The sequence below is a fragment of the Rattus norvegicus genome, chromosome 5 (assembly GCF_021556685.1).
Source record: "Rattus norvegicus strain SHRSP/BbbUtx chromosome 5, alternate assembly SHRSP_T2T, whole genome shotgun sequence".
NCBI lineage: Eukaryota > Metazoa > Chordata > Mammalia > Rodentia > Muridae > Rattus > Rattus norvegicus.
Window position 1 is genome coordinate 155,943,483 of NC_141538.1, and position 24,804 is coordinate 155,968,286.

Consider the following 24,804-nt stretch of genomic DNA (forward strand, 5'->3'; position numbering starts at 1 on the left):
CCATCCAGGGGCCGCGGCTCCGGAGCTGCCTGCACGCGCTGTTCTCCGCTCGCTCTCAGGACGGAGGCCATATTGGGGACGTTGCCCCCTTCCCGGGACAGGCCTAAGGGCGTGCAGGGCAGAGTGCCACGGCTCTGGTGATGCTGGGACCTGGGCCAGATCTCCTCACTAGGAGACTCTGGCCCTCGCCTGGCCTGGCCCCTGGAACCCTGACTGGGTCCTTGCTGGGATCTGGTACTCTCTGCCCAGCTGCACGTCTCCCAATATTGCCGGTTCTGCATGAAGCATCATCTCTCCCTATCCCCGTGTCCCCTCCTTACCATGAGCTGCCTGCAGATCCTGTCCCTCCCTTCATGCCTCCTCAGGGCCCACTTCCTACCTCCCCATGCTTCCCGCCATAGTGTGTGTAAAAGGGGATGTCCCCATTTGGGGCACAGAGCCTCCCCAGGTAGTCTGACGCCTGAGGGTGGAGGTGCCCTGGTAGGGGCTGGGTTTGCGCCACTGCTTTCTCACTACTACTTTTAGGCTGCAGCTCCCATGAGGCCCAGGGGCAAGAGGTGGGGCCGTCTGGGGATTTGTCCTTCCTTCTGACCCCAGTGGCTGCCCTCTCCCTCTCTCGGACTAATGTCCAGCACAGCCCTGCTGAGTGTTCTCCGGAGCAGCCCCGTCCCTCTGTGGGCCTGCCCGTCTATCAGGCAGTCCTCCGGGAAGCACAGTTTCTCTCCTTTCTTGCTCCTAACCTGTTGGCTTCTGGGCGCGGTGGCAGGGCCCTGGTGGGAGGTGGGGCCACTGGTGATCCAAGGCAGGTAGGCACTGAGACAGAGTCTCTCCCCCACAGTCCCTGATTGTCCCTGGAAAGAGTCCCACAAGGAAGAAGTCTGGTCCATTTGGCTCACGCCGCAGCAGCGCCATTGGCATCGAGAACATCCAGGAGGTGCAGGAGAAGAGGTGGGTTGAGTGGGAACCAGACCCACCAGGAAGCCTGGTGCGCCTCCCACCCTGACCGGCAGGAGCGCTGGTGTGTTGTCCACTCCGATCTGCAGGGGGCGCCAGCGTGTCGCCTATCCTGACTTATACCCCTCCAAGTGACGGCGGTCACTTAGGAGTAACTACTTCTATCTGACACTGAGCAGTTCCACTGGTTCCCTGGGCCAGCACCTTACAGATCAAGTTCACATTCCCAGCAGGGGCAAGCAGGGAGAGGGGCTGGCGTTTTCTCTGAATGCCTGTGGGCACGGCTGAGCCCAGAAAGCAGACAGGAGGACCTTACCCTCTTGCAGCTTTGTAGGTTGGGCTATGCTACTGTACTTCTCTGAGACTCACCACAGTGTGGAAAGTGAGGTAGGAAAAGAGCCAACAGCCTGGGGCTGTTGTACAGGTTCCTCATCATGAACACAAGACAGCGGCCAGTAGATTCTCATACCCCCTGAGCTCCGAACATAAATCCAGGGTTTAAGGCCTGCTATAACCTGGCTGACCATCCGTTAGGAGGCCATTATGGATAGAGAAAGGACCAGCCAGCTGGCTAAAAAGCCCATGGGGACTGTGCCAGGGTTGGCCTCTAAAGCTACACCATGCCCATGACCACCCCTCACAGCCTGGGCCTCCCCCCACTGCCCCTATGTGCTCCACAGGGAGAGCCCTCCAGCTGGCCAGAAGACCCCAGACAGCGGGCATGTCTCTCAGGAGCCCAAGTCGGAGAACTCATCTACTCAGAGCTCCCCAGAGATGCCCACGACCAAGAACAGGTAGGGCTTTGGGTGAACTGGGCTTGGGGGAGAGGGCCTCTCATTCTTTTTGTTCCCTGATGTCCCACTGAGCACCTCGTGAATGCTGTGCCCACTCTGTGCTCTGGAACACAGCTGCAAGCTGTGTGCACAGCCAGCCAAGGAGCTGCTGGCCCGGATAATACACCTAGCAAACCATATCTGCGCTGAGTGCAGAGAGAGATGGCAGGGAGGAATGAGGCCTCCTTAGTGGGTCAAGCCCCGCCCAGGCACACCAGATGGATGGAAAGAAAGGCCACGGGTAGCTGGAGCAGTGTGAGGGACTGTGCCCATTGGGCAGTGGTAGCAACGAAGTCAGAGAGGTAGGCAGAGACCTGCTCATAGCTTTGGAGGCTATGTGAGAGCATTGAGTTTTATCTTAAATGGGACAAAAGTCTGTAAAAAGAGCAATGCTTTTAAACATGCTATTAAGAGAGGCTGGCAGTGGGCAGGACCAGAGGCAGGGAGGCCTAAGGAGGCTGCTGCTCTGTTGGGCTGGTCCCTGCCAGGGGGTGGGGTGAGGGGCCATCATGAGCTGAACAGAGACAGAAAAGTGTGACAGGGACAAATTCGGGTTGTGGAATTGTTGGAATAGGGGAGACTCTGGGCAGGAGACACAAAGACCCCGAGTGTGAGGGCTCCAGGCTGAGTACCACCCTCCTCCTGCTTCCAGGCCCGTGAGATGGGTCCCACAGCAGCACTGTCTCAGGGGACCAAGGCATTGAGCTTCACAGTTACTGAGCACCAAGGCAAAGCATCCAACTTTCCCTGGGGGCAGATGGGGAGTCCCGAGAGGGTGTTTAAGCACGGGGGGGGACCTATCCACAGAGTTGGGAAGGGCTTCACTGGGAGCCCGTGGAAGCTAAGAGGCTGGATGAGCTGTAATGGTAGTCATGGGGTGCTTGCTTGGCTCCTGGCCAAGCTCCCTCGGGGAAGGCGGGGACCAGGGAATATGGCGCAGTGCCCACGGCTGATGGCTCTCGGCACTCACTGTGTGGCAGAGTGGAGTCGGCTGCCCAGAGAACGGAAGTGCTGCAAGGCTTTTCCAGATCCTCCTCCAGTGCCAGCAGCTTCACCAGCGTGGTGGAGGAGACGGAGGGCGTGGATGGAGATGATACAGGCATGGTGAGACACAGAGGGGTCAGGGCCCCGGGGAGGTGGCACAGGCGGCAAGGGTGTCCCAACCTGCTGGGGATGCAGACAGCTCTTAGCCCTCCATGGCTGCCCAGTGCTGTCCACAGAGACAGACCCCTGAGGGCCCAGACACTCCTCGTACACTGTCTCTTACCTCCTCAGACACTCTGAGCTCCTCTGCAGTCCCTAACTGTGGTGGGCTGACCCCACCCTCAGGCCTTTGCACCTGCGGGTCTCGTCTTCCTGCCTCCTCCCCTCCCTCTGGCTTGGCCCTCACCTTGAGCACCTTGGCCATTTTCCATCAAACATACTTCCAGTGGGTACCTGCAACTGTCCTGTCCTGTGTCCCTTGACAGACACAGGCCCTGCCTGCTGGCCTTCTAGAGTGGAGGTTCAGGGGCCTTCACAGTCTGTGGGCCTCTGAGACTTCAAGCTCTCTGAGCTCAGGCTCCCGGTCTGTTCTATCCCTGAGACCCAGACCAGGAGAACATCTGCAGATGTGTGTTGCCTGAACAAAGGATGGGGGTGGGGTGGGCTGTGGGTGGGGCTGACCTCCCCCCCCTCCCCAGGAGAGCGTGTCGTCCTCAGGAACGCCCCATAAGCGGGACTCCTTCCTCTACAGCACATGGCTGGACGACAGCGTGAGCACCACGAGCGGGGGCAGCTCCCCAGGTACCAGGCTGTGCTGGGGAGGGGGCGGGGCCAAGCACGGGAACTTGATGGGACAGCCTCTTACATGGGGCGGTGGTTCGGGCAGGTAGACTGGCCTCAAAGGACAATAGAGGGTACCTGGGAGGTGAGTTGAGGGTGATGATCCCTAAGGGAGGGGCCTGACAGGGTGGGGGAACCCCAGTGCCAGTCACCCATCCATACCTGCATCTCCTTGGTGCCTCCTCTTGGTCAGTGAGGTGGCTCCCTCCTGCCCCCCTTCCCAGGCCTCACACGGTCACCCCACCCAGACGCCGTCAAGTCGGGGGACCCTGCGTGTCCCGAGATCAAGATCCAACTGGAAACATCTGAGCAGCACACACCCCAGATGGTATGAGGGGATCTCTCCTGGGAGAAGGTAGAGAGGGTTGGGGACAGGGACCCGGGGACCGATGGCTGAGATACCTCACTAGGCCAGAAGGACTGGGCTCATCCAATGACTTCTGGTTTCCTGTGTCTCCTGCCCCCACCTCTGGTTGCATCTGTCTCCACAGGGCTGCTAGCTGCCATCTCATCAGCAGGCGGGACTGAGCAGGTCAGCTCGTACTTGCCTGGATCCTATGGGCTAGAGGAGGGGATGAGAGGCCCCGGGCTGGGCGGGACTCTCCGGCCTCGGTGGCTGTGGGCCTGGGCTAGTCTCGATGCCTTTAGGCCTTGTGTTGCCTGTTTGTGCAGTGGGCACACAGTGCTGCCTCACCTCTGCCTATGAGTTGTTGGGGGACTTGATGGACCCAAAAGGAACTGGGCGACCATGGAACATGTGGAGAGCTGGGGATGCCCATGGCCTGAGAGAAGCTATTGCCCTCTTCCTCTGAGTCTCTTGTCCCACATTCCCTGCAGACGAGGCCTCAGAAGCACAAGAAGATGCTGCACCACATCCAGGCAGCTGGCCCTCTGCCCCACAGCCACCACCCCAGCCCCTGGCGCCCCTCCCTCCAAGCCCTGGGCCCACCCATCTGGGCTGTCTCCGCAGGGCGGAGCCATCCAGAGCTCTCGAATGGATGGATGCTGCTGGCATCACCCCACCCCTACTCCAGGCTGGAGCTCTGGGTGTAGGAAGGGACTGTGGCCCTGGATTGCCCCCACTGGGGCCTCCGTCACACCGGGTTCCCGACTGGAGCCATGGGGAACGGGGTAGGAAAAGGAGAAGGAGCGCCGTGCGCATGCGCGCACCCCACCGTGGAAGCAGCAGGTGCGGGGTGTGCCGATGAGCACTGGGCAGAGTCCTGTGTGGCTTCCGCGGTGAGACCCTCATTCTCTGGGCATCTGTGCCGCAAGTGGACAAGAGCATTTCAGAGATCACTGAAGACAGATTCCGTGCACCTGCCCCAAAAGGGGGTCGTTGTCCTAGGACCGCCTATCACGCTGACTGCTTCCTGAGGCCCCAGGTGGGCTGAGGGGCCGGGGCTGCTGTACCCATCACCCAACTTGAGTCCCCCAGCTTTACCACAGAGCTGCCAACGTCCTTTCACTGTCTCCATACGATGGATGGCCAAGTATCCTCTGCCGGGGATAGGGTCATCCCTGGCTCCTCATCCAGCACCCAGCTTAACCCTGCCACCCCGCGCTCCTGGGCGTACTGGGTTGAGGGGGTCTCAGCTGGTCTGGAGTCCAGACCTCGACATCCCCTGCCCACTATTGCTGTGGAGGGGGCTGCCAGGCACAGCTGCCGTGAGCCAAGTCCTTGTGTGTATCTGTTCACTCTTAGGAGCCACGCCCAAGGCGAGACTTCCAGCCCCAACACCTACTTTGGAAGCCCCGTGGCCACATGTATGTCAGTAAGGGTTGTACAAAATAAATTCTATTTATCGCTATTGTACCTAGAGTCGAGAACGACTTTGTGTAAACCCTGTCTAGACACACTCCAGATGGATGCCTGCAGGACCCAGGGTGTAGAGAATAAACCTGTCCCCTTTGAGGCTCCTAAGTCGGGGTGCGGTGCTTCCAAGGCCACCAGGCCACAGGGTCTGTGAACACCAACTGAGGCTTCCTTTTCATGGCCCAACTCTCCCACCTCGTACCTGCCACGTGCCCTTACCCATGGAGGATGTGTGGTTTTGAAGTCTGCCTTGGTACCATCTCTCTTTAGCTTGGTGGTAAGGAATTCCATCTCTCTCCTGTCAGAGGAGCAGGAAGAGCTTGTGATCTCCTTAGGGGCTGTGAACATCCAGTGAGCTGGTTCACACAATCACCAGACATAGAGTCTGGCCAACACACAACTGAAAATTGGCGCTTTCCTTTCCCTTCTCATGTCCTGCAAATCCCGTTTCCCTTATATGGCCACTAGGGGGCACCAAAGGATCGCCATCGGGGACAGAGAAGAGGTCAAAGTCCCAACCTCAGGAGCTGATAGAGTAGCCACAGGCTTAAGGGTAAAAGGGTGGGCAGAAAGGGTGGGGGAGGTAGAGGCTGTAGGTGAGAGGGGTCTGTGTGTGAAGAGAGTGCACCTCAAATTGGAAGGGGTCCAAAGTGAGGACGGTCATAGAGGGGACAAGGAGGTAGGTGGGGGTGAGGCCAGAGACCTCATGGTTTTGAATGCCAAGCCCAGGGCCAAGACTTCAAGCAGAAGGCAGTGGAGAGACACACTTAGAGTTCTGGTGGCTGTTAATGGAGAACCGGTGGGCCCGGCTGGCTGGTGGAGTCATGAGGGGCGGGTTCCTTAGGGAAAGAACCACGGGAGATTCATGGATGGGACAGTGGCCTTGGGGGTAGATATCCAGTTGAGCTCTGAGGGAGAAACCATCTTAGCTTCCCTAGAACCTCGGTACCCCTACCTCACTCTCACCTTCTGAGAAAGATGCTGAGGGTACTTTAGGCTCCCAAGATGGACCATGCCTTTCTTGACAGGGCCTTTCTATGACCCACGGATGCCTCAGGCCACCCAGGGACCATGACTCATACCCCAGCTCCAGCCTTGACCAGCAGGGTTTGGCTCCAAGGCTCCCTGGCTCAGTTGTTCCCCTTCCTAGGTCACCCCATATTCCACTAGCTCAGCTCTACAGTGTGTTCTGCTCTTGCCTGAGGCCTGCAGTCACCTCATCCAGCATGGAGCTTCTTGGGCACTGGCTCTGAGCTCATTCTCTAGTGAGCTTGGCCCCCTGTCCCTCCACTTCCTCTCCTGTGGTCTCTGGTATGAAGCTCAGGGAGTGAGGCCTCATGGTGGTCTTGCTGCAGCTGGAGCTATAGAGGCTCAGATAATACGGAGGGGAGGTTAGGGGCAGGAACAGAGATGGTGGGTCATAGTCTCTGAGCAAAGGTAACCACGGACAGCCCCACTGCTAAGCCTTCAGATGGTACGGTCTGACCTGTGACCAGAGGACATTGTCCTGTGGGCTGGCTCCACACAAGTAGAGCTGAAGCTGGGTAGTAACGGTGCACACCTTTAATCCCAGCACTCAGAAGGCAGAGGCAGGCAGATCTCTGTGGGTTCAAGGCCAGCCTGGTCTACAGAGAGAGCTCCAGGACAGCCAGGGCTGCACAGAGAAACTCTGTCTCAAAAAAACAAAAAATAGAAGAAGGGGGGGGGAGAAGAGGAGGAGGAAGAGGAAGAAGAGGAAGAAGGAAGAAGCAGAAGTAGAAGCAGAGGAGAAGGGAAAGAAGGAAGAAGAAGAGGAAGAAGAGGACAAAAGAGATGAGGAGGAAGAGGAAGAAGAAGAGGAAGAAAGAAGAAGGGGAAGAAGGAAAAAGGAAGAGGAAGAGGAAGAGGAAGAGGAAGAAGGAAGAATGAAGAAGAGGAAGAAGAGGACAAAGGAGATGAGGAGGAAGAGGAAGAAGAAGAGGAAAAAGGAAGAGGAAGAGGAAGAAGAAGAGGAAGAAAGAAGAAGAGGAAGAAGGAAAAGGAAGAAGAGGAAGAGGAAGAAGAGGACAAAGGAGATGAAGAGGAAGAAGAAGAGGAAGAAGGAAGAAGAAGAGGAAGAAGGAAAAAGAGGAGGAAGCAGAAGCAGAGGAGGGAGAGGAGGAAGAAGAGGAAGAGGAAGAAGAAGAGGAGGAGGAAGAGGAAGCACCTTTGGAAATGCTCCCCTAAGCTTCACCACCACAAACTTTTTGGCTGATCATCCCTTCATGGGGATTTGCTCAATGGTGTACCCGCTCCTCTGGATCTACTCCAGAGCTGAGCTGGAGCAGCAGGGCCCTGGGGAAAGCACAGGTGAGTAGCTAGGAGCACAACCCCTGGCCAGCCCCTCCAACCCTCCCTGCCTGGTTGCACCAGCCTCCATACAGGAAGAAGCCTCCAGGCCGCAGCCCAAGCCATTACTCTCAAGCCCCAAGGTGGGGCTCAGGGAGGCCGAGGATGCATGGGATCAAAGTGGACAGTGCTGTTTCTCTTGTCCCCATGCCAGTTCTGTGCCTACCCTGGATTCTGAGGTGGGGAGGGCAAGCCGGGACACCAACTCCAGGCTGGAATTAGGGCTAGGGCGGGGGTCACCAGCTCCGGGAAGCAACTGGCTCTGTTAGAAATAACCTGGGGTTCTGGAAACAGCAACTTTTTCCCAGGAGACAGTGGGGGCAAATCACACCCCTGGCATCCCTGGATCCCTGTGGGTAAGACTCTCCAAGTGTCACCTTAACACAGGACAAACCCAACTATGGTCCCAAACATGTCATACCTCTAGAAGGAGCCGTGATGCATGAAGCATGGTACAGAATCCACGTCTATGCCATCCCACCCCCACCCCCACAGTAAAAGTGCCCCTGGACATCTATGGCCAACTCTAGGACAACTTTGCCAAAGCAGTGGCTGCAGGCCCAGTTTGGTGCCAGAAGACCAGAATTTGGATACTCCCTGCTTCTCAGGCTGCAGGGGGTGCTCAGCCAGGGGCTCTGGGATATTGAGGTCTGTCGTTCCTTCCCTCCCTCCATGAGCCTGAGGGGACAGCCCAGGATGGAGCCTCTTGAAATAAATAGATCTGGTGAGCGAGGCTAATTTTAAAAGCCACTCTGGCTGCCCCATGGGCCCTTCTGGGAAGCCCTGAATGTTCCTATGTGTGCCCCTGGGAGGGGTTCCTACTCCACACCCCAAGTTGCTTCCTAAGGCCTATGGACCCAGGCCTGACCCTGGGGATCAGGAGCCCAGGCTTCCCTCTGCCACAGACCCTCCCCCACTGCAGCTCAACTTCTTTCTCGGACCCTGGACCATCGGCCACCCTGGTCTTCTGCTTCTAGGTCTCCTGAGCTTCCATTACTGTGTCTCTCACACTCCAGGTCTGTTCTCTGCAGCTGCCGATGTAACATACCTGACTGTCCAGAACCTGCTTTGTGCAGGCCGGTAGAGGTGGCTGTCCAGCTGGAATGGAGGACGGGAGTCCTAGGGCTGACAAGAGCTAGGCCCGGCATGCAGAGGCCAAGTCTGGGCACAAGCTGGACCACCTGGCCAGGCCAGGTGCCAGTGAGCTTCAGGGCGAGGGTTGGCAGACGGCAAACAGAAAACATGTGGTGCCCAGTTAAATTTGAATGTCAGGTAAACACAGACTCATTTTTAGCCTAAGTATACCTCATACAATATTTGGGATATACTTATAGCAAAAAATGATTCCTGTTTACCTGACATTCACAGTGAACTAGGCGCCCTGTGTTTTATCTGGCAGCTCTGCCTGGGGGCCTAGGAGTGAGGGGAGGCCTCTCAGGGACAGCCAGTTCTACAAATTGGTTTGAGGGTAGAGGCTCAGTTCCTGACCAGAGGGAGGGCTCAGTTTCCAAATGGGGACATGGTGAGGGGTCACGTGGCATCCTGGCACAATCACCTGACAACAGAGAGGGTCAATGCTCTCCACTGAGCCCCAGGAGTGGGCATACAGTGGGTCCTCCATAAATGCTAAGTGAATGAGACTCCTCATACCATATCCCCGTAGGATGTGGGCCACCCAGCCAGGAGAGGGCTCTAGAACTCTGCTCCTAAAGTCCCCAGAGCCAAGGCAGGGTGCACGGGCTCCAGCCCTGGGCTCTCCTAAGGCAGCGCAACCTGCGAACAGACAGCAAGCTTAAGGGCTCTTCCTCCCCAGCCCACTGTGTCCCAGAGCTCGCTCAGCTCTGGTCAGTGGTGCAGGAGAAGGGCCTGAAGCAGGGCAACTCTGCCTTCTAAAGTGGAGGAACAGACCTGAGGTACTGTTCTATGTTCCCTAGGGAGCATCTGAGCCAGCCATGGGACACCTAAGGTCCAGAGTGTTGGAGGCCCTTGTGCCTGGGGTTGAGGTTTCAACCATAATCCCATTGTCCACTCATCCCTGGGTCTCTTTGGAGAGGAGAACTGGAGAAAGATCTATTTCTCCTTTTTTTTTTTTAAGATTTATTTATTTTATTTATATGAGTACACTGTAGCTGTCTTCAGACACACCAGAAGAGGGCATCAGATCTCATTACAGATGGTTGGGAGCCACCATGTGGTTGCTGGAAATTGAACTCAGGACCTCTGGAAGAACAGTCAGTGCTCTTAACCACTGAGCCATCTCTCCAGCCCCCCCTTTTCCCTCTTATACCTCTCAAGACAGAGCCCCTTAAACAGCGTATCCATCCATCCATCCATCCATCCATCCATCCATCCATCCATCCATCCGTTCATGCATCTATTCATCTCCAAACACAGTCACCTCCTCATCTATCCATATCCACCCACTCATCCTTTCACCCATCCACCTGTCTATCCACCCATCCACCTACACATCCATCCATCCTTCCACCCATCCACCTACACATCTGTCCATCCACCCATCCACCTACACATCTGTCCATCCACCCATCCACCTACACATCTGTCCATCCACCCATCCACCTACACATCTGTCCATCCACCCATCCACCTACACATCTGTCCATCCACCCATCCACCTACACATCTGTCCATCCCTCCATCCACCCACTCATCCACTCACTCACCCATTCATCCATTTCCACATCCAGCCACCCGCCGAGCTCCTGTGCCTCAGCCCACCCTTTCACCAGCTCGCCTGCCCAGCCACCCCATCCTCTCACCACACTCCTGTGCTTGCTGACTCGCTCACCACCTCCACCCACTGGGACGGTTCATCCCTGAGCCCCCTTCCCAGGCCTCCTCCTAAAGGGACTCAGAGCGAGGTGTCCGACTCTACCAGGGACACCTGTGCTGTGCCACACCCAGATCTGCCCCTGGATCCAAGCCTGCTCTGTGCCCAAGACCCTGGGGACTCAGAACCTCAGTGTTCCTCTCCCTAGAATGGGGTTCACATTAGCAGCTCCTGCCTAGAGTCTGTGAGGACAGTGAGGCATGCAGGCCTGGGGATAGGGGCGGGGTTCCCAAAGACAACCGCTGACACAGCTCACTTAGACGATCAGGTCTGGGTCCCTGGGAAGAGGACATGGGGAAGCCTTTGGTTTTTATGGTTATTACTGATTCCAAGATGCCCCTCTCCTTGGGCATGGGGGGTGCCATTGGCGCACCTTATCATCCAAATGCCACAGAAAGTAGGAGTTGAAGGGAGTATAGGGTGTCACCCTCTTGCCCTGCAGTGAGGGGCTGGAGCCTGGCCCCCTCCTTCACCGAAGGCCTCTGTTTCTCCCAAAGTGTAGGGCGGGGGCTGGGCTAGACACCCTTGTGGCCTGGTCTGGTCCTCTGTGTCATCCTGTTGGTAACACGTTAGCTTTGAGCCCGTAATCACACCTGTCCGGGGACGGACGAACCAGGCATTTCTTTAAATTGGACTCTAATTGCAGCTTCGAGTGTAGTCAGATGTGACCTTCCCCGGGCTGTGTGATTCACCGAGGTTGTCCTGGCCTGCCCCACAAGGACCAGGACCCCCCAGGGCCTGTTTTTGCCTCTTATGGGGCCTTGATGGGACTGCGGCTGATGTCCCTAGGGGATCCACACTTTGTGCCATGCCATGGACTGGGTATTTTCTGTCTAGGGGACTTTGTGATCTGTCCATCACTCTGTGACACAGGGACTCTGTCACTGTGTGTGTGTGTGTGTGTGTGTGTGTGTGTGTGTGTGTGTGTGTGTAAAGGGAGAAACTGAGGGTCCAGACAGGCAAAGGCAATTTCCCAAGACCCTTGAGTCTGGATGTGACTGAGTCTGCATTTGAAACCAACTTTGTCTGATTCCAAAGCTTTTGTTCTTGGCTTGAAGCTCAGAAGAGCTCCGCCCAGTCCATAGAAACCTTCCTGAGGGTCTCCGAGGCATCTCAGGTCACTTGTATTCCCACCACAGCCTTCTCCATTCACAGTTGTCTCTGCCATCTGCCCCTTCCCCCTGGTCACGAAGACCCATCTGCCCTCTTCTTGCTAGGCAGCCCTCCTGCCCCCTCCCCTTTCAGGGTTGAGTTCACCACTCTGTTCCCCCACTCACCCATCCCCCACAGAAGTGGGAGCCAGGCCTGGAGAGTGGGGTGTGGCAAGGAGCCAGAAGCAGCTCCCTCTTCGGTGGGCAGGAGAGGAGCCTGTGGTTCCATGTTTGTTCTGGAGACCCAGCCGCTTCCCAAGGAGACAGCCAGTGGTTCCCAGGCCACAGCCCCTCAGGCGGAGCCAGACCACGGCTGGCCAGCCCTGACGGGCTCCGCCAGGGCCTGGCGCTGGGTGGTCTGGGCAGGAGCCAGGGAGGCCTCAGTCCTGGCCTCAGGGCAGCAGCCATGATGAGAGCCAAGCTGAAAGGGACCTGGAGGGGTCCTGAGGTCTGGGGGTGGGCAGAGGCAGGCATCAGGCAAGTGGCCAGGAGAGATTTCAGGCCCCAGGTCCTAAGTCCAGGAAGATACCAGGAGCGTCATAGTTGGATGGTTTCCACCCAGGTCCTGAGCTGGCCCGGGCAGATGCCCACCATAGAGCTGATGGCAAAGTCAAGTCCAGCTTGTGGACAACCTGACTCCAGCTCTATGTTCTCTGGACCTAGGCTTTGCTCTCCGTACCACCATGTCCGCCAGCCATCCAGGCTGGGGACAGCTCAGAAAAGGCTGTTCTAGCTGGACAGCCCGAGTGTAGGTGGCAAGTGGCCCAGGCTGGAGGGATCTGTCTCTGAGTTCCTTCTCAGGGCTTCTTTACCCCTGAGGCTGTTAACACGTATACCCATCCAAGTCTCTTCTCCTAACCCTCTCAGAGTAGAGGGCCCTGGAGTGGAATGAACTCCGCCTGGCCACTGGCTCTCTGGAACCTTGGGCAAATCACTTCCTCTGCATACCTGCCTGTGGGCAACTGGGGTTCTCCCTGTGTCCCAGGCTCTCCTGACGGCTTACTCAGCCTCTCTACCCCTAAGTCCAGTGTGTGCCACCATCTAACTGTGCCCCGAACCCAACTCTACTTACTCTCCCCAAATCTGGTCTTCTATATCCATAAATGGCACATTCATCCACCCAGGCCCTGGACCAAAAACTTAGGGGGAGCCCCTGATTCTGCTATTTCCTCTTCTCCCCATACCCTGAGCCAGGCAGCCCTGCTGGCTTCAGCTCCCCAACGTGTCTGTGACCCAGCCACCAACCACCACTCTCCATGCCAAGCCAGTGCCATCCCCAGCCCTGAGGACACAAGGGCCTGCCAGCTACAGAGTAGCCTCCACTGTTGTCCACACTCCTGAAACTTGCCTCTTGACCTCCACACACACACGGACACACACTGACACACACTGACACACACACACACACACACACACACACACACACCTATATTCATAATCACACCTACAAATCTTGCAGAATACAATAATAATAAATTAGCTTAAAAAAATTTAAAGCCTGTGCTCTAAGCTTCTAGTCTTGCCCTTGGCTCTAGCCATCGCTGATGCTGAGATTTCCCATAGCTTATGACCTTTCTTGTCTGATCCTGATGATTCATCTGTAAAATGGGATTAATAGCCCGTGGCCCTCCGAGGCTGGTTAGTGAAAAATAAGATGGGCCCGTGCGTGTCAGAGTGCTAAGGGACAGTGCCTGAGGCCCAGGATACAACATGGGAATTGCTGATTGGAATTGGGAATACTTATGAGTGCATGTGTGTTCCCGCTGGGCTGCAGACCTACTGTGCGCTGAGCCTGTTCCCATGTTCCCACAGCTTAGCCTGTTCTACAACGTCAGGTTTCATGTCCAATCTCCCTGACGGCCACAGGGACAACCGTGAAGAACTGGGAAAGGACCTGGCGCCAGGATAGTAGCAGAGGAAGCCACTTAGGGGGCCCAAATCCTCCCCTAAGTGCTTAATCATGACCCCACCCCCACCCCAGGGAACATCCCAGTGGGAGGTCTTCAGTTTAGCTCAGGGGGTAATTACAAACTTTGCTGTCTGGGTCTCTCCCCCAATTCTCCCCAAGGAACCCACAGTCCTGTGGTTTATGGGGCTGGGGCCCTTGTCCTTAGATAAATTGACACCTTAGGAGCAAGGGAGCAGGGTATCGACCATCTACAACCATCTACATCTGGAGCGGGCTATCATGCCCTTTGAACCTCAGCTTGCCCATCTGTAAGTGACAGTGACACTGTCTACCACTCAGGATGATGGTGAGTCGGCTGTGCAAAGTGTGTCCTCTAGGCAGCAGCTCCCTTCTATGTCCTGTCCAGGGCACTTAGTATGGCGCACGGCACACAATAGGTCTCTTGCTGACTTTTGTTCTTGATCTCGGGGCACTTGGTAAGTTGAACCACTCAGGTACAGGCATAAACTCCTCCTCAATAACCAGGAGCAAGATTGCTGAGAGTCATGTCTGGGGCTTTTCCCACCTCGCTCCCACAGCCACAGCCTAGACTTCCCCGCCCGGCCTGTTGTAGCAGCCTCCTTGTGGTCGCCCAGCCTCCAGCATCATAGAAATTTCCTTAAAACTGGCTGCTGAGAGGATGCTTCCGCAGTGGTATTGATCATGATGCCCCCAGGGTCTTCATGGGCAACAGCAGGCTTCTCAAAATGGCACCGGGAGTCCTGCGGCCCAACCCACTCTTCCCAGGTCACTGCCTCTGAACTCTCTTAGGCCCCAAGCCCAAGCCTTCCCCATGTCCGGTCTCACTCCATGAGCTATCTTCTCTGTCCTGCTTGCCCTCTGCCCACCACCTCGATCACCCAACTAGTTAGGTGCCTCCTTCCTAGCCCCCTACTCTTCGTGTTCCCTACTCTGGGGTGGTGTCGCTAAGAAAGAACTTGTGGACAGTGGGTTTGTTCTCTGTTCGGTCACCCAGGTGCAGCACGTGGTATCTGTGAGTCAAGTGTCAAACTCTCAGCTTCCACGGTGGCTTCTGAAGGAGCTGAGAGCAGTATAGGGGGATACCAGAGATGATGGCTAAGCTACTGACAGGACCCTCTTCCAAAGAAGCCAGAGACTCAAGTCTTCCACAACATCTAGAGCGTCTTGAGAATTAGTGGAGCTGTCCCTCAAACTTCCCAGCCCCCTCCCTCAGCTATTGCAGGGAGCAATTTGCCCCTCCCCCGCGCCCCAAATCTCCTGATCAGAAGCCAGGGTTGCTACCCCAGCCTCCACTTCCATCACCTGCTCCTCAGTGTTAGTATGCTAAGGGTGAGAACCTGATTTGTTGGTATGAGGCAGATGCTCAACTAAAAAACTACATTTCCCAGCACCCTCTGCACTTGGGGTCACGTGTCAAATTCCTGCCAATGAACTCTGAGCGGAGGCTAAGAACGCTCAGGTGGCAAATCAGGGTGCTTACTGGCTCTACTAAGAAGATACTGCCCAAATGGAATGGCGGTGGTGGGAAGAGCCTGGGTCTATGCCTCTCAGCCAGTGTACCCATGTGTTGACATGGAAACAGAGTCACATACTGTGTTATGAAGAGGACCTGCCGGTCCATCTCTGTCCTTGCCTGAGAAACCTGAGAACAAGGAGACTTGTGAGCCACTAGATGCTGATTACAATCAGTGTGGTTGCTGGGGACAGAGGTGGGTCCACTGCCGACATCTCTGGCTTAGACTGGGAGGCATAGCCCACGTGATCAGCAGCCAGGGTGACAGTGCCCTATGATGTGTGTGAGCATCCGGATGTCTTGGAGAACATCCTGAAGAGGAAGAACTAACTGCATGTTCACTTTGGGGACTTCAGTGCCCACAGCGTGCTAGGCTGGGGTGTCAAAGGGCTGCAAGACCTTGCCCCAGTCTACAGGGCTGAGACAGGTGTGACCCCTGTGGTTCTGACTCAGCCATGCTCCCCGCTTTAGCACATCCCACAGCTTACTCAGCAGATGTGTCTGTCCTCTCTAGGATCCTGATTCCAGTACTCGCTAGGGGGTTTCAACCTTTCAAGAAGCAAGATGGAGGCTCGGCGTGATCTGTCTGTGATACAGCCCTTAGCCAGGGAGGGAGATGGAGAATCAACATTCCACTTCTTCCACACCCTGGGGGTGACTCTGAAGTCTACCTCTTGTGCCGGGTGGCCTCATCACACAACTAACTCTCTCGTTCCTTCTTCTTTTTTTTTTTTTTCTTTTTTCTTTTTTTCGGAGCTGGGGACCAAACCCAGGGCCTTTCGCTTGCTAGGCAAGCGCTCTACCACTGAGCCAAATCCCCAACCCCTCCCTCGTTCTTTCTTTTTCTGTCTCCACTCGCTCTCAGTTCGATAATTCATTCCCGCTTCAGGCCGAGACACAAAGCCATGGTTCACACACAGTCCCTATGGTAATCATGCTCTTAGCTACATGGGTAGACTGCAGGCAGAACTGGGGGATGTTTAAAAGCATGTGGATGTAAGGAACTACTAAGTGACAGTTCAGAGAGATCGCAAAAGTTTCAAAGGGATTGTGCTAATATCTCAAGGCGCTGTGGTACCCAGTTCAAGACGAGTTGGAGAGCTCTGTCCTGGACAGAACGCATACAATTGAATTTTCAAGCCTAGCATCCGCTTAGCTGTGCTTCCCTTTTTTTGCCTTGACTGCTAGGAAGCTCAGAAGAAAAAAAAATTGCTCACTGTCCTTTCAGACCCAAAAGAAGTCCACTCCAGATATTCGGTGTTAGTTCCCGTTTAACTGGTGTGAAGCCTTTGGCTCCTGTTTTAAGTGGTGAGAATTGTGAGACACTGGCCGGGACTGAGTGGGCAGGAACTTGGAAATGTATCATAAACAAATAAATGATGTTATTGAGTGCAGGAACGTTGGCATCGAGCGAATTTGGAGTCAAGTCTCTGTCCGCAACGTGGGAGACCTTGACAATCATACACCTCTCACACTGTGGGTGATCCTCATTCATAAAGTGGGTGATGGGGAGGTCTCCCTCAAGGGGGAGCCTAGTACAGGCCATAGTTATTGGTTATAGGCAGGGGCCAGTGTTCACTCTCACAAGCAAACGGACTTGAGGCAAGCGGAACAAATCTAGGGGACTCTGTACCCCAATGTCTGTAGCAATCCCACCAGACGGCGGCGTTATGCACTAGGCTGCTAAGAGGCCTGCAAGGGAAGGCGTGTGTCCGCCGGATTCACCAAGAACCTCTAGTATAATCGTGTGTGAGCAAGCATACACCACAGTGTGTGTGTGGGAGGTGGCAGGAGGTGACAACTCCATGGAGTGATCTTTTTCCTCCTACTTTTTCATGAGTTCTGGGGATCACACTGGAGTTGTTATGCTTGTTCTCGGCGGCCAGTGCCTCAATGGGCAAAGCCTTCTCACTGACTGAGCCATTGCCAGGCAACTACTGAGCCTTTATACAGTGCCTGGCATTTGCTCGGCATTGCTGACTAAGGCAGGAGTGAGCAGCTACACCTCGCTGGGCTATGCGGTGTATTTTGTGAGTATAAAGGTTTAGGGACAAAGGACTCCCCCTCTTTTAATTCTCACACTGACCTATGAGTAGATTGTCTCTCATTGCTACACATGGCGGCACTGAAAAACACAGTGGATCACAGCTGGTGAGTGGTGAGGCCCCCCCTTGTCTGACAGGAGCCCCGGCCTCTCGGCTGGACATGCCCTCACCCTGAGTCCAGTTCTTTCCTCAGTGATGGGCCTATTTTGGTCTCTTTCCCACTGACCACAAAGACTCAGCTCTGGCCTCAGAAATATTTGGAACATTTTATTTAAATGTCTTGTGTTCCCTTTTAACCAACACCAAAAAGAGAAATTAAAATTTTTTTCTTTTTTTTTCTTTCTTTTTTTTTTTTGCTATTCCAAACAGGGGAGTCGCTTCAGTGAAGGGTTGGCGAGTCTCTGGAGCTGGGTGGGGAGTGTGTGCGTCCTGTCCGGCTGGGTTGTTCTTCCCAGCCTGGCCACCCTGGGTAGACAGCCAACCCCGGAGGTGGCTTCCTGGGAGTCTCACCCTGAGCAGACCTGGTCTTCCCTCCAGGGAGGGTTGGGTTGAGGGACTGGCTGTGACTATGGGACCCAGTGTTCCAGAGAGAAGGGGTAGGGGAGAGAAGGTCAGATCTGGAATGTTCCATGATGGTTGCAGGGTCTGGAGAGTATATTTGGTAGAAAAATAAGGTGCTTTGGGAATCTGCGCAGTCTGTGTCCTGCCGGCCCAAGAGAGAAACCCACCCTGCTGGCCAAAAGGCAGTGAATAGAGAAACAACGGCAGAGCCAGGAATCCGACCCACGGAGGGTTCCGGGCGGAAGTGAGGCAGGTAGCAAACTTCTGTTCCTGCTCGAGGTTGCCTGGGCCTCCCCGTTGAGTGTGGGCGGCCAGGTGGCAGGCCACAAAGGGAGGGGAGCCGGCTGTCCATTGTGGGCTCTTGTGGGACCTGGGCCCTCAGAACAGGGTGCGTAGGGGGAACAGAGCCAGTGGAAGCAGCAGGGCCCCTGGGGAGGGGCTGCTCGCAGAGCTGGCCCAGGCACAGTGGTCAAGGTTGGCTCCAATGCAGGAGGCATACGCCATGACGTGGGGGATGTAGTTCTGCTCATGGACGCCGTGAAGCAGGTGAGCCATAGGGCCCTTGGCAAAGACCGCCACATCTTCCCCACCGTGGGTCTCGTGCCGCAGGGGGACAGCGGACTGGGCCTGGTAGTTGTTGTGAGCTGTAGGTCAGAAATATCTTTTAAGTGCCTGCCTGAACCTCAGAGCCGTGAGAGAAATACCCCCTTTTCCTCACCCCCAGACTGGCCTGAAGGACCTTTTACAGGAGAGGAAGCCACAGCTCAGCAAGCAGGGAAAGCATTTCACCAGACACAACGGGCTCCAAACCAAGTCTGCCTCACGCAGGAGACCACACTCTCAGCCCTTTACAGCGGATTCACCTAATAAAGCACATGTGGTACCGACACAGGCCAGGCACCAAGCTAGGCTTATAACACCTATGGCATCTTCCAGGGTAAAGTCCCCAGCAGGCAAAAGCCTTTCAATGAAGAAATCAGGTGTCCCAGGTCAAAGTTACTAAAGATCAGAAGAGAGTCCAAACTAAGGTTCTGACTCAAATCTGGACTACACCAAGACCACATCAGGCCAGCCTTGAGGGATAAGAGACCCTTTGCCCTCCCAGCCTCTGTGGTCTCACCATAATCCACCATGGAGACGTTCTCCCGTTCACCGTCCACCACCTTGTAACCAGGCCCGTTGCCATACAGGATGGCTGTGAAGGGCTTCTTGTCCGTGTCGCTCACCATGGGAGCCAGACCTGCACAGGGAAGGGGCCCAAGGTCACAGTGGGGAACTGGCAGCCTGGTCAGCAACCCCCTAATCAAGCTCCTCCAGGTTGGTGGCTCGATATTTCTTGGTATCCTCCTTAGGAGGCAAAGCTACCTTCACGAAGTCACCATACAAATGCCAGGTAGGCGTTTTCATGCCACCAATTATCTCTTTTCTCCCATGCCACCAATTATCTCTCCCTCCCTCCTTCCCTTCCTCCCTCCCTCCCTCCCTCCTCTGTCTGTCCATCTTTCTCCTCTCTGTCTCTCTGTTCTCTCTGTCTCTCTCCCCCTCCCTCTCCATCTCTCTGTCTCTGTCTCTATCTCCCCCTCCCCCTCCATCTCTCTCTCTGTCTCTGTCTGTCTCTGTCTCTGTCTCTGTCTCTCTCTCTGCTGTCCTACTCTACACACCCACCCACGGCCCTGGTGTTTGGCTGTCCTTTATTCTCCCAGTATTTCTGCCACCTTCCTCGGTTTTTGTAGGATCCCAGCAGGTGCTACTTTGTGCCTTTCCCACCCCAGGCCTACTCACCAAAAATGGAGTTGCCCCTGGGGGTGTAGCCACCAAACGTGAAAACGTGGGAGTGATCAGCAGTAACCACAGTCAACGTGTCTTTCTGGGAAGTCATGGTGCCCGCCTTTCCGATGGCCTCATCCATCTCCACGGCCTCATGCAGCGCCTGCTTGGCCTTGCCTTCATGGTGCCCGTGGTCAATCCTGCCTCCTAGGGACATCAAGACAAAGGCCTCCCATAAGGCGACAGGGCCCTCACAGGCCCCAGGACACTGTCATCGGAGTAACATCTCCTTGATAGGGGATGACAGCGACCTTCACCAGGGACTCCCTGTGCCAGGCCCACCTCGGGCATCTCATAGCCAAGCAGCCTTCAGAGGGCAAGCAAGGAGAACGTGGGGGGCAGATCATGTGGGGAGAACAGGGCCACAGAGAAGGGAGAACCACAGGCTCAGAGCCTGGATCTCTCCCACACGCCCCTGTTCTTTGCTCAGCATCTTTAGCTGTTTTAAGGGGTGGCTGAAACCTTCAGCAGAGGAAAAGGGAGGGAAGGGCGGGGGAGCATGCTTGAGTCTCCACTGTGAGCTTGGCACGACAAAGAGGCATCGAGTTTGATTTCAAGACAACCCTGGGCAGTGGGGGTGTCTCCGGTGCAGCAATTGAGGAAGCGTGGGGGAGTGGCATTCCCATGGGAGTACTGGATAGGGGCTCAGGTCCAACCCATTCCAAAGCCCACAGCTTTGTTTCGTCCATGAACATATCCCTATGCGCAGAATGCATGAGGACTTCTCTCTGGCACAAGTCCCCAGTGCCTGGGCAATGTCATAGTGGGCTTCCAGAAAGGCCAATGGAAGGTTGAATCCCATAATGCTGGACCCTTGGAGCAGAAATATGCAGTACTTAGCTTTCTGCAGGATGCCACCTAGTGGTCACTCCCAGTTCTGAGGGTCATGAGCTGGGGCGCCAAGGGGTGCTCCCTCTCCACTAACTTCATTCACCCTCATGGCCAGCCGGCCAGCCAGCCAGGCTTGGCCGGGCGGGCAGGCTGGCCTTCCCTTTGTTGTGGTTGTGGGAGCAGCTGGCCTGGCCCTGTTCACAAAGAGGACCACTCCCAGGGGACCTGTGTTCACCACCACGGGTTCCTGGCGTTTCCTCAGATCAGAGGCCTGCTTGGGGCCAGGCCGAGACCGCTGTGCTGGTGGGAACCCCAGGGCTTGGCAAGAAGGCAGCCTAGCTGGGCAGGAGGCCATTGGCCTCTGGAGGGTGGAGGGGCCTTAGCGGGTAAGTGTATATTGGGGACATGTGCGTGTGTGTGTGTGCATGTGTGTGTGTGTTTGTGTGTGCAGACATGCCCATGTGTCTTCATGGGATAAGATTATGCCTACCTCAGCAGGGCCACCCAAGGGACCACAGAGGGCAAGGGTTGTAGAAATTCTGGAAGATTCTGGAAACTCTGTTACCTCCTATTGTTGGTTTGGCTACATTGTAATTACAATGGTAGCAATGGAAACACTGACGAATAAGGTTAACTCTTTGCTTCCCCAGGGTTTGTGTACTTGCTGGCTACTGGGTGCTGGGTGTGCATGGCTCCACGTGGGTGTGTGCCTACATGTCTTTTTTTTGTTTTTTTTGTTTTGTTTTGTTTTGTTTTGTTTTTTCCTGGAACTGGGGACCGAACCCAGGGCCTTGCGCTTCCTAGGCAAGCGCTCTACCACTGAGCTAAATCCCCAACCCCTACTTGTCTTTTCTCAATCACCTTCCCCCTTTGTTTATTTAGTTTTAAGCTATTTTATTACTTATTTATTGTTTTGTTGTTATTGTTTTGTTTTGAGACAGGATTTCTCCATTGTAGCCTTGGTTGTCCTGGAACTCACTCTGTAGACCAGGATGGCCTCAAATTCAGAGATCTGCCTCCCGTATGCTGGAATTGAAGGCTTGCACCACCACTGCCTGGTTTAGTTTTATTCTTCTCTCTGTTTGTCTATTTTTTTCTGTCTCTCTTTTTGCCTCTCTATCTCTGTCTCTGTGTGTGTGTGTGTGTGTGTGTGTGTGTGTATGTGTATGTGTATGTGTGTATGTATGTATGTTTGGGGTGCCTGCACAGGCCAGAAGGTGTCTGACACCCTAGATTGTATTTTTGGCCAGAAATTTATGCTCAGTATTTTCACCACAATTTTTAACCAGGCTTCGGTGCCCAGATAATTGGCATAACCTTCATTCCAGGCTCTTGGGCCTGTACAGTGTCTCTAGAGCCGGAGTTAAAAGTGGTTGTGAGCTGTCTAACATGGGCGCTGGCAACAGAGCTTGGGTCTTCTGCAAGAGCTGGGTCTTAACTGCGAAGCCATCACCCCAGCCCCTCCACCCTCGTATTTTTGAGACAGGGTCTCTCACTGAACCTGATGGTTATGGAGTCAGCTAGGCTAGCTGGCATCAAGCCTCAGGGGTCCAGCTGTGTCCACCCCTTCAGTGCCAGATTACTCAGAGCCTGACTTTTCCACAAAGGTTCTGGGATCTGAACTCAGGTCCTCGTGCTTGTGTAGCAGGCACCAGGGAGATGACTGAACCGCCTCCCTCAATCCTTAGTCCTTGCTTTATTCTTCTAAGAATGATGGGGCCAAGTCACCACTCTAGGACAGGGGACAAATTTTGGCCTCATTTTACAAAAATGCTTGGTGAAGCTCCCATAGCCATGGATGGTAGCAGGTGGACAAGAACCAATGTCACCTCCCTGGCCTCTGACAGCCACAGAGCATGTGGAACTGTTTTTGTATGGGTGACACTCACAGGCTGGATGGCTCTCCATAGCTAAGCCTGAGAGAGTCTTCTCAAAGGCAGATGGCTTCTCCTCTGCCAGGAAGCCCTCTCAGATTGGGATGGTATACAGGTAGTCTCCCCCTCCCCTGAATTCTCACTGTCTTTGCTGGGAGAATCCACCACCTCCACTCTTCACCCCGAAACTGGCAGTTCTCTGAACCATTCCATCGCCTAACCCACGCCATGTTTCTGGAAGGTTTGTCTCCGTCACCTCCTACCTTCCACTAGCAAGAAGAAGCCTTTGGGATTCTTTGTCAGGATCCGGAGGGCCACCTCCACCATCTCCGAGAGGGAAGGGTCAGTCAGGTTGTTCCGATTCAACTCATACTGCATGTCCCCGGGCTCAAAGAGACCTGTAAACGTGGGAAGGATATGGGTGCCAAGAGCCCCGAGCCTGCTGTGAAGACCCCAAGGAACCCAGGGTGTCACAGAGGATACAAAACCTCTACACTCAACTTGGAGTAAATCTAGGAGGGGCCTTACCTGGGAGGCTCTGCGGATCCAGCAATGGATTCAGTTTTTATTCTCCTCACAGCCTACCTCACCAGGAACACGGGGCCTACAGTCCGTTCCACTAGGGGCAAGGTGCTACCAGAGGCACGGGGTCTACAGCCCACTTCAGCAAGGGCACGGGGGCTACAGCCCACTTCAGCAAGGGCACGGGGGCTACAGCCCACTTCAGCAAGGGCAGGGGGCCCTAGAGCCCACCTCATCAGGAGCATGGGGCCTACAGGCCACCTTACCAGGGGCACAGGGCCCAACTCGCAGAGGAGGAGAAGGAGGAGGAGGAGGAGGGGAGGAGAAGGAGGAGAGGGGAAGGAGGAGGGGAAGGGAAAGAGGAGGGGAGGAGGGGAAGGGGGCGGCGGCTACAAAAGGCCCAACAACTTGCTGTTTTCAGCAGGTGAAAGGGCAGATCTGCGACTCAAACCCAAGAGGCAGTGAACTCTAGACTGGACTCAGTGGGGGCAAAAGGAGCACGTGCATATTTATAGGTAAGGTCTGAGGGCACAGTGGCTTGTGCAGTGAAGCGGCAGAAACACAGGGGTCATTGTCTCTTAAGCTCTCTGCCCTCAGTTTACTCCCACGAGAGCCATCCCTCACCTTGTCACCATGCAACGGCCAAAAAGCAGCTCCAGGGAGCCCAGTGCAGCCTCTGTGCCATGCCACCTCGCACCAGTGGGAGCTGACCTCCAAGATGGTGCGAGCCACTAGGCTCCAGAGTGCCCACTCTTTTTGGTGGCCCCTACTCTCTAGGGAATAGGGGTTACCCCAAGGACCAGCAGAAGCTGCCTGGCTGCTTTTGCCCTGGTGTGCTGTGTGCTTTCCCTTCTCTTGGGTTTTTGAATGCCAACTGGGGCTCGACTCCCGCACAGCTTAACTCCACAAACCAAGCCTTTCCTCCCTCTGCACCCTGGAAGGCCTTGCAATTGGAATGTATTTCCTACTACTGCAGCCGTGGGCTTGCCGCCTTCTCTACTTACCTAAGAGGTAGTCCACCCTGGAGGGGTCAAGGGCCAGCAGTTCAGTGCGGTTCCAGACATAGTGGGAGTGCTGGGGGGTGGGGTGGGAGGGGTTGTGTCAGCACAGGCCTGGAAAGCTGAGGAAAAGCCCCAGCTGGCCTCAGAGTCAGGGTGGTTCAGCTCCCCTGCATCATTTAACATCCTGCCCTGAGCTCCTATGGTCTCTGTACTCAAGAAATGACAGAGATTATTGGCTACAACCCAGGCATATGTGGATCCTGGGGACTGATCAAGGAGAGCTTCCTAGTGGAGGGGACACCCTTTTGGAGGTCCAGAAGGCAAAGCAGGAACTGATCCATCTGGGACAGGGAATTGCTTTCCCCATAAGGGTGTCACAGGGTAGGTCACAGAAAGCTTGAATGCCTACAGAGGGAATGAGTGGTGTTTGGACGTCTCTGGAGAGCCAGGAGGGAGTGAGGTCTGTGCCTTGGGAATCCCATCTGCGGGGGGGGGGGGATAAAGGAGACACTGCCTCCCCCAGAACATAGAATGAGACAGCCTGGACTGTGGGCCCAGCACTGTGGGGAATTTGCTGCGTGTCTTCAAGACAGCTCTTGCTTCCTCTAGGCAGTGGCTTTGGGGGTGGTTTTTTCCAATCCTTTAGGTTGCTCTGGGGGGAGGGGGGAGGAAATGAAGACTTAAGCTTGGGTCCCCAGGGCCCTGCTGTGTCATCCAACACTCACAGCAGTCTCTTAAGACTGTCCCCACTTCACAGATGAGGACACACAGATGAGGACGCACACCCGGGTTACTGAGAACCACTTCTAGCTCCTTTATCGATGCCCGAATCTGGGATCCGACAGTGACTCTTACTGGGTAGGGCTCATGGCAGTAGGTACAGGCCCCTGCCTGTGCCAGGAGT

At 55.2% G+C, this 24,804-nt stretch overlaps 2 protein-coding genes across 41 annotated transcripts in view; one reads left to right on the forward strand and one right to left on the reverse strand.

The window, feature by feature from the left end:
• Rap1gap (Rap1 GTPase-activating protein) overlaps positions 1-5,427 on the forward strand; it is a 64,940-nt gene extending 59,513 nt beyond the window's left edge. For 14 of the 36 annotated variants that reach the window (XM_087549413.1, XM_087549422.1, XM_087549412.1 and 11 more), the window contains 8 exons: positions 839-948; positions 1,635-1,748; positions 2,768-2,891; positions 3,470-3,572; positions 3,658-3,696; positions 3,836-3,939; positions 4,103-4,143; positions 4,449-5,427. In XM_087549413.1, coding sequence (XP_087405539.1) covers positions 839-948; positions 1,635-1,748; positions 2,768-2,891; positions 3,470-3,572; positions 3,658-3,696; positions 3,836-3,939; positions 4,103-4,111 — 603 coding nt within the window. In that variant the 3' untranslated portion in view covers positions 4,112-4,143; positions 4,449-5,427. 36 annotated transcript variants of the gene reach the window in all.
• Positions 5,428-17,536: 12,109 nt separating this feature from the next.
• Positions 17,537-24,804, reverse strand: part of Alpl (alkaline phosphatase, biomineralization associated) — a 55,066-nt gene continuing 47,798 nt past the window's right edge. For all 5 annotated transcript variants that reach the window (NM_013059.3, NM_001429380.1, XM_087660463.1 and 2 more), the window contains 5 exon segments: positions 17,537-18,489; positions 18,966-19,085; positions 19,628-19,819; positions 22,641-22,775; positions 23,904-23,973. In NM_013059.3, coding sequence (NP_037191.2) covers positions 18,224-18,489; positions 18,966-19,085; positions 19,628-19,819; positions 22,641-22,775; positions 23,904-23,973 — 783 coding nt within the window. In that variant the 3' untranslated portion in view covers positions 17,537-18,223.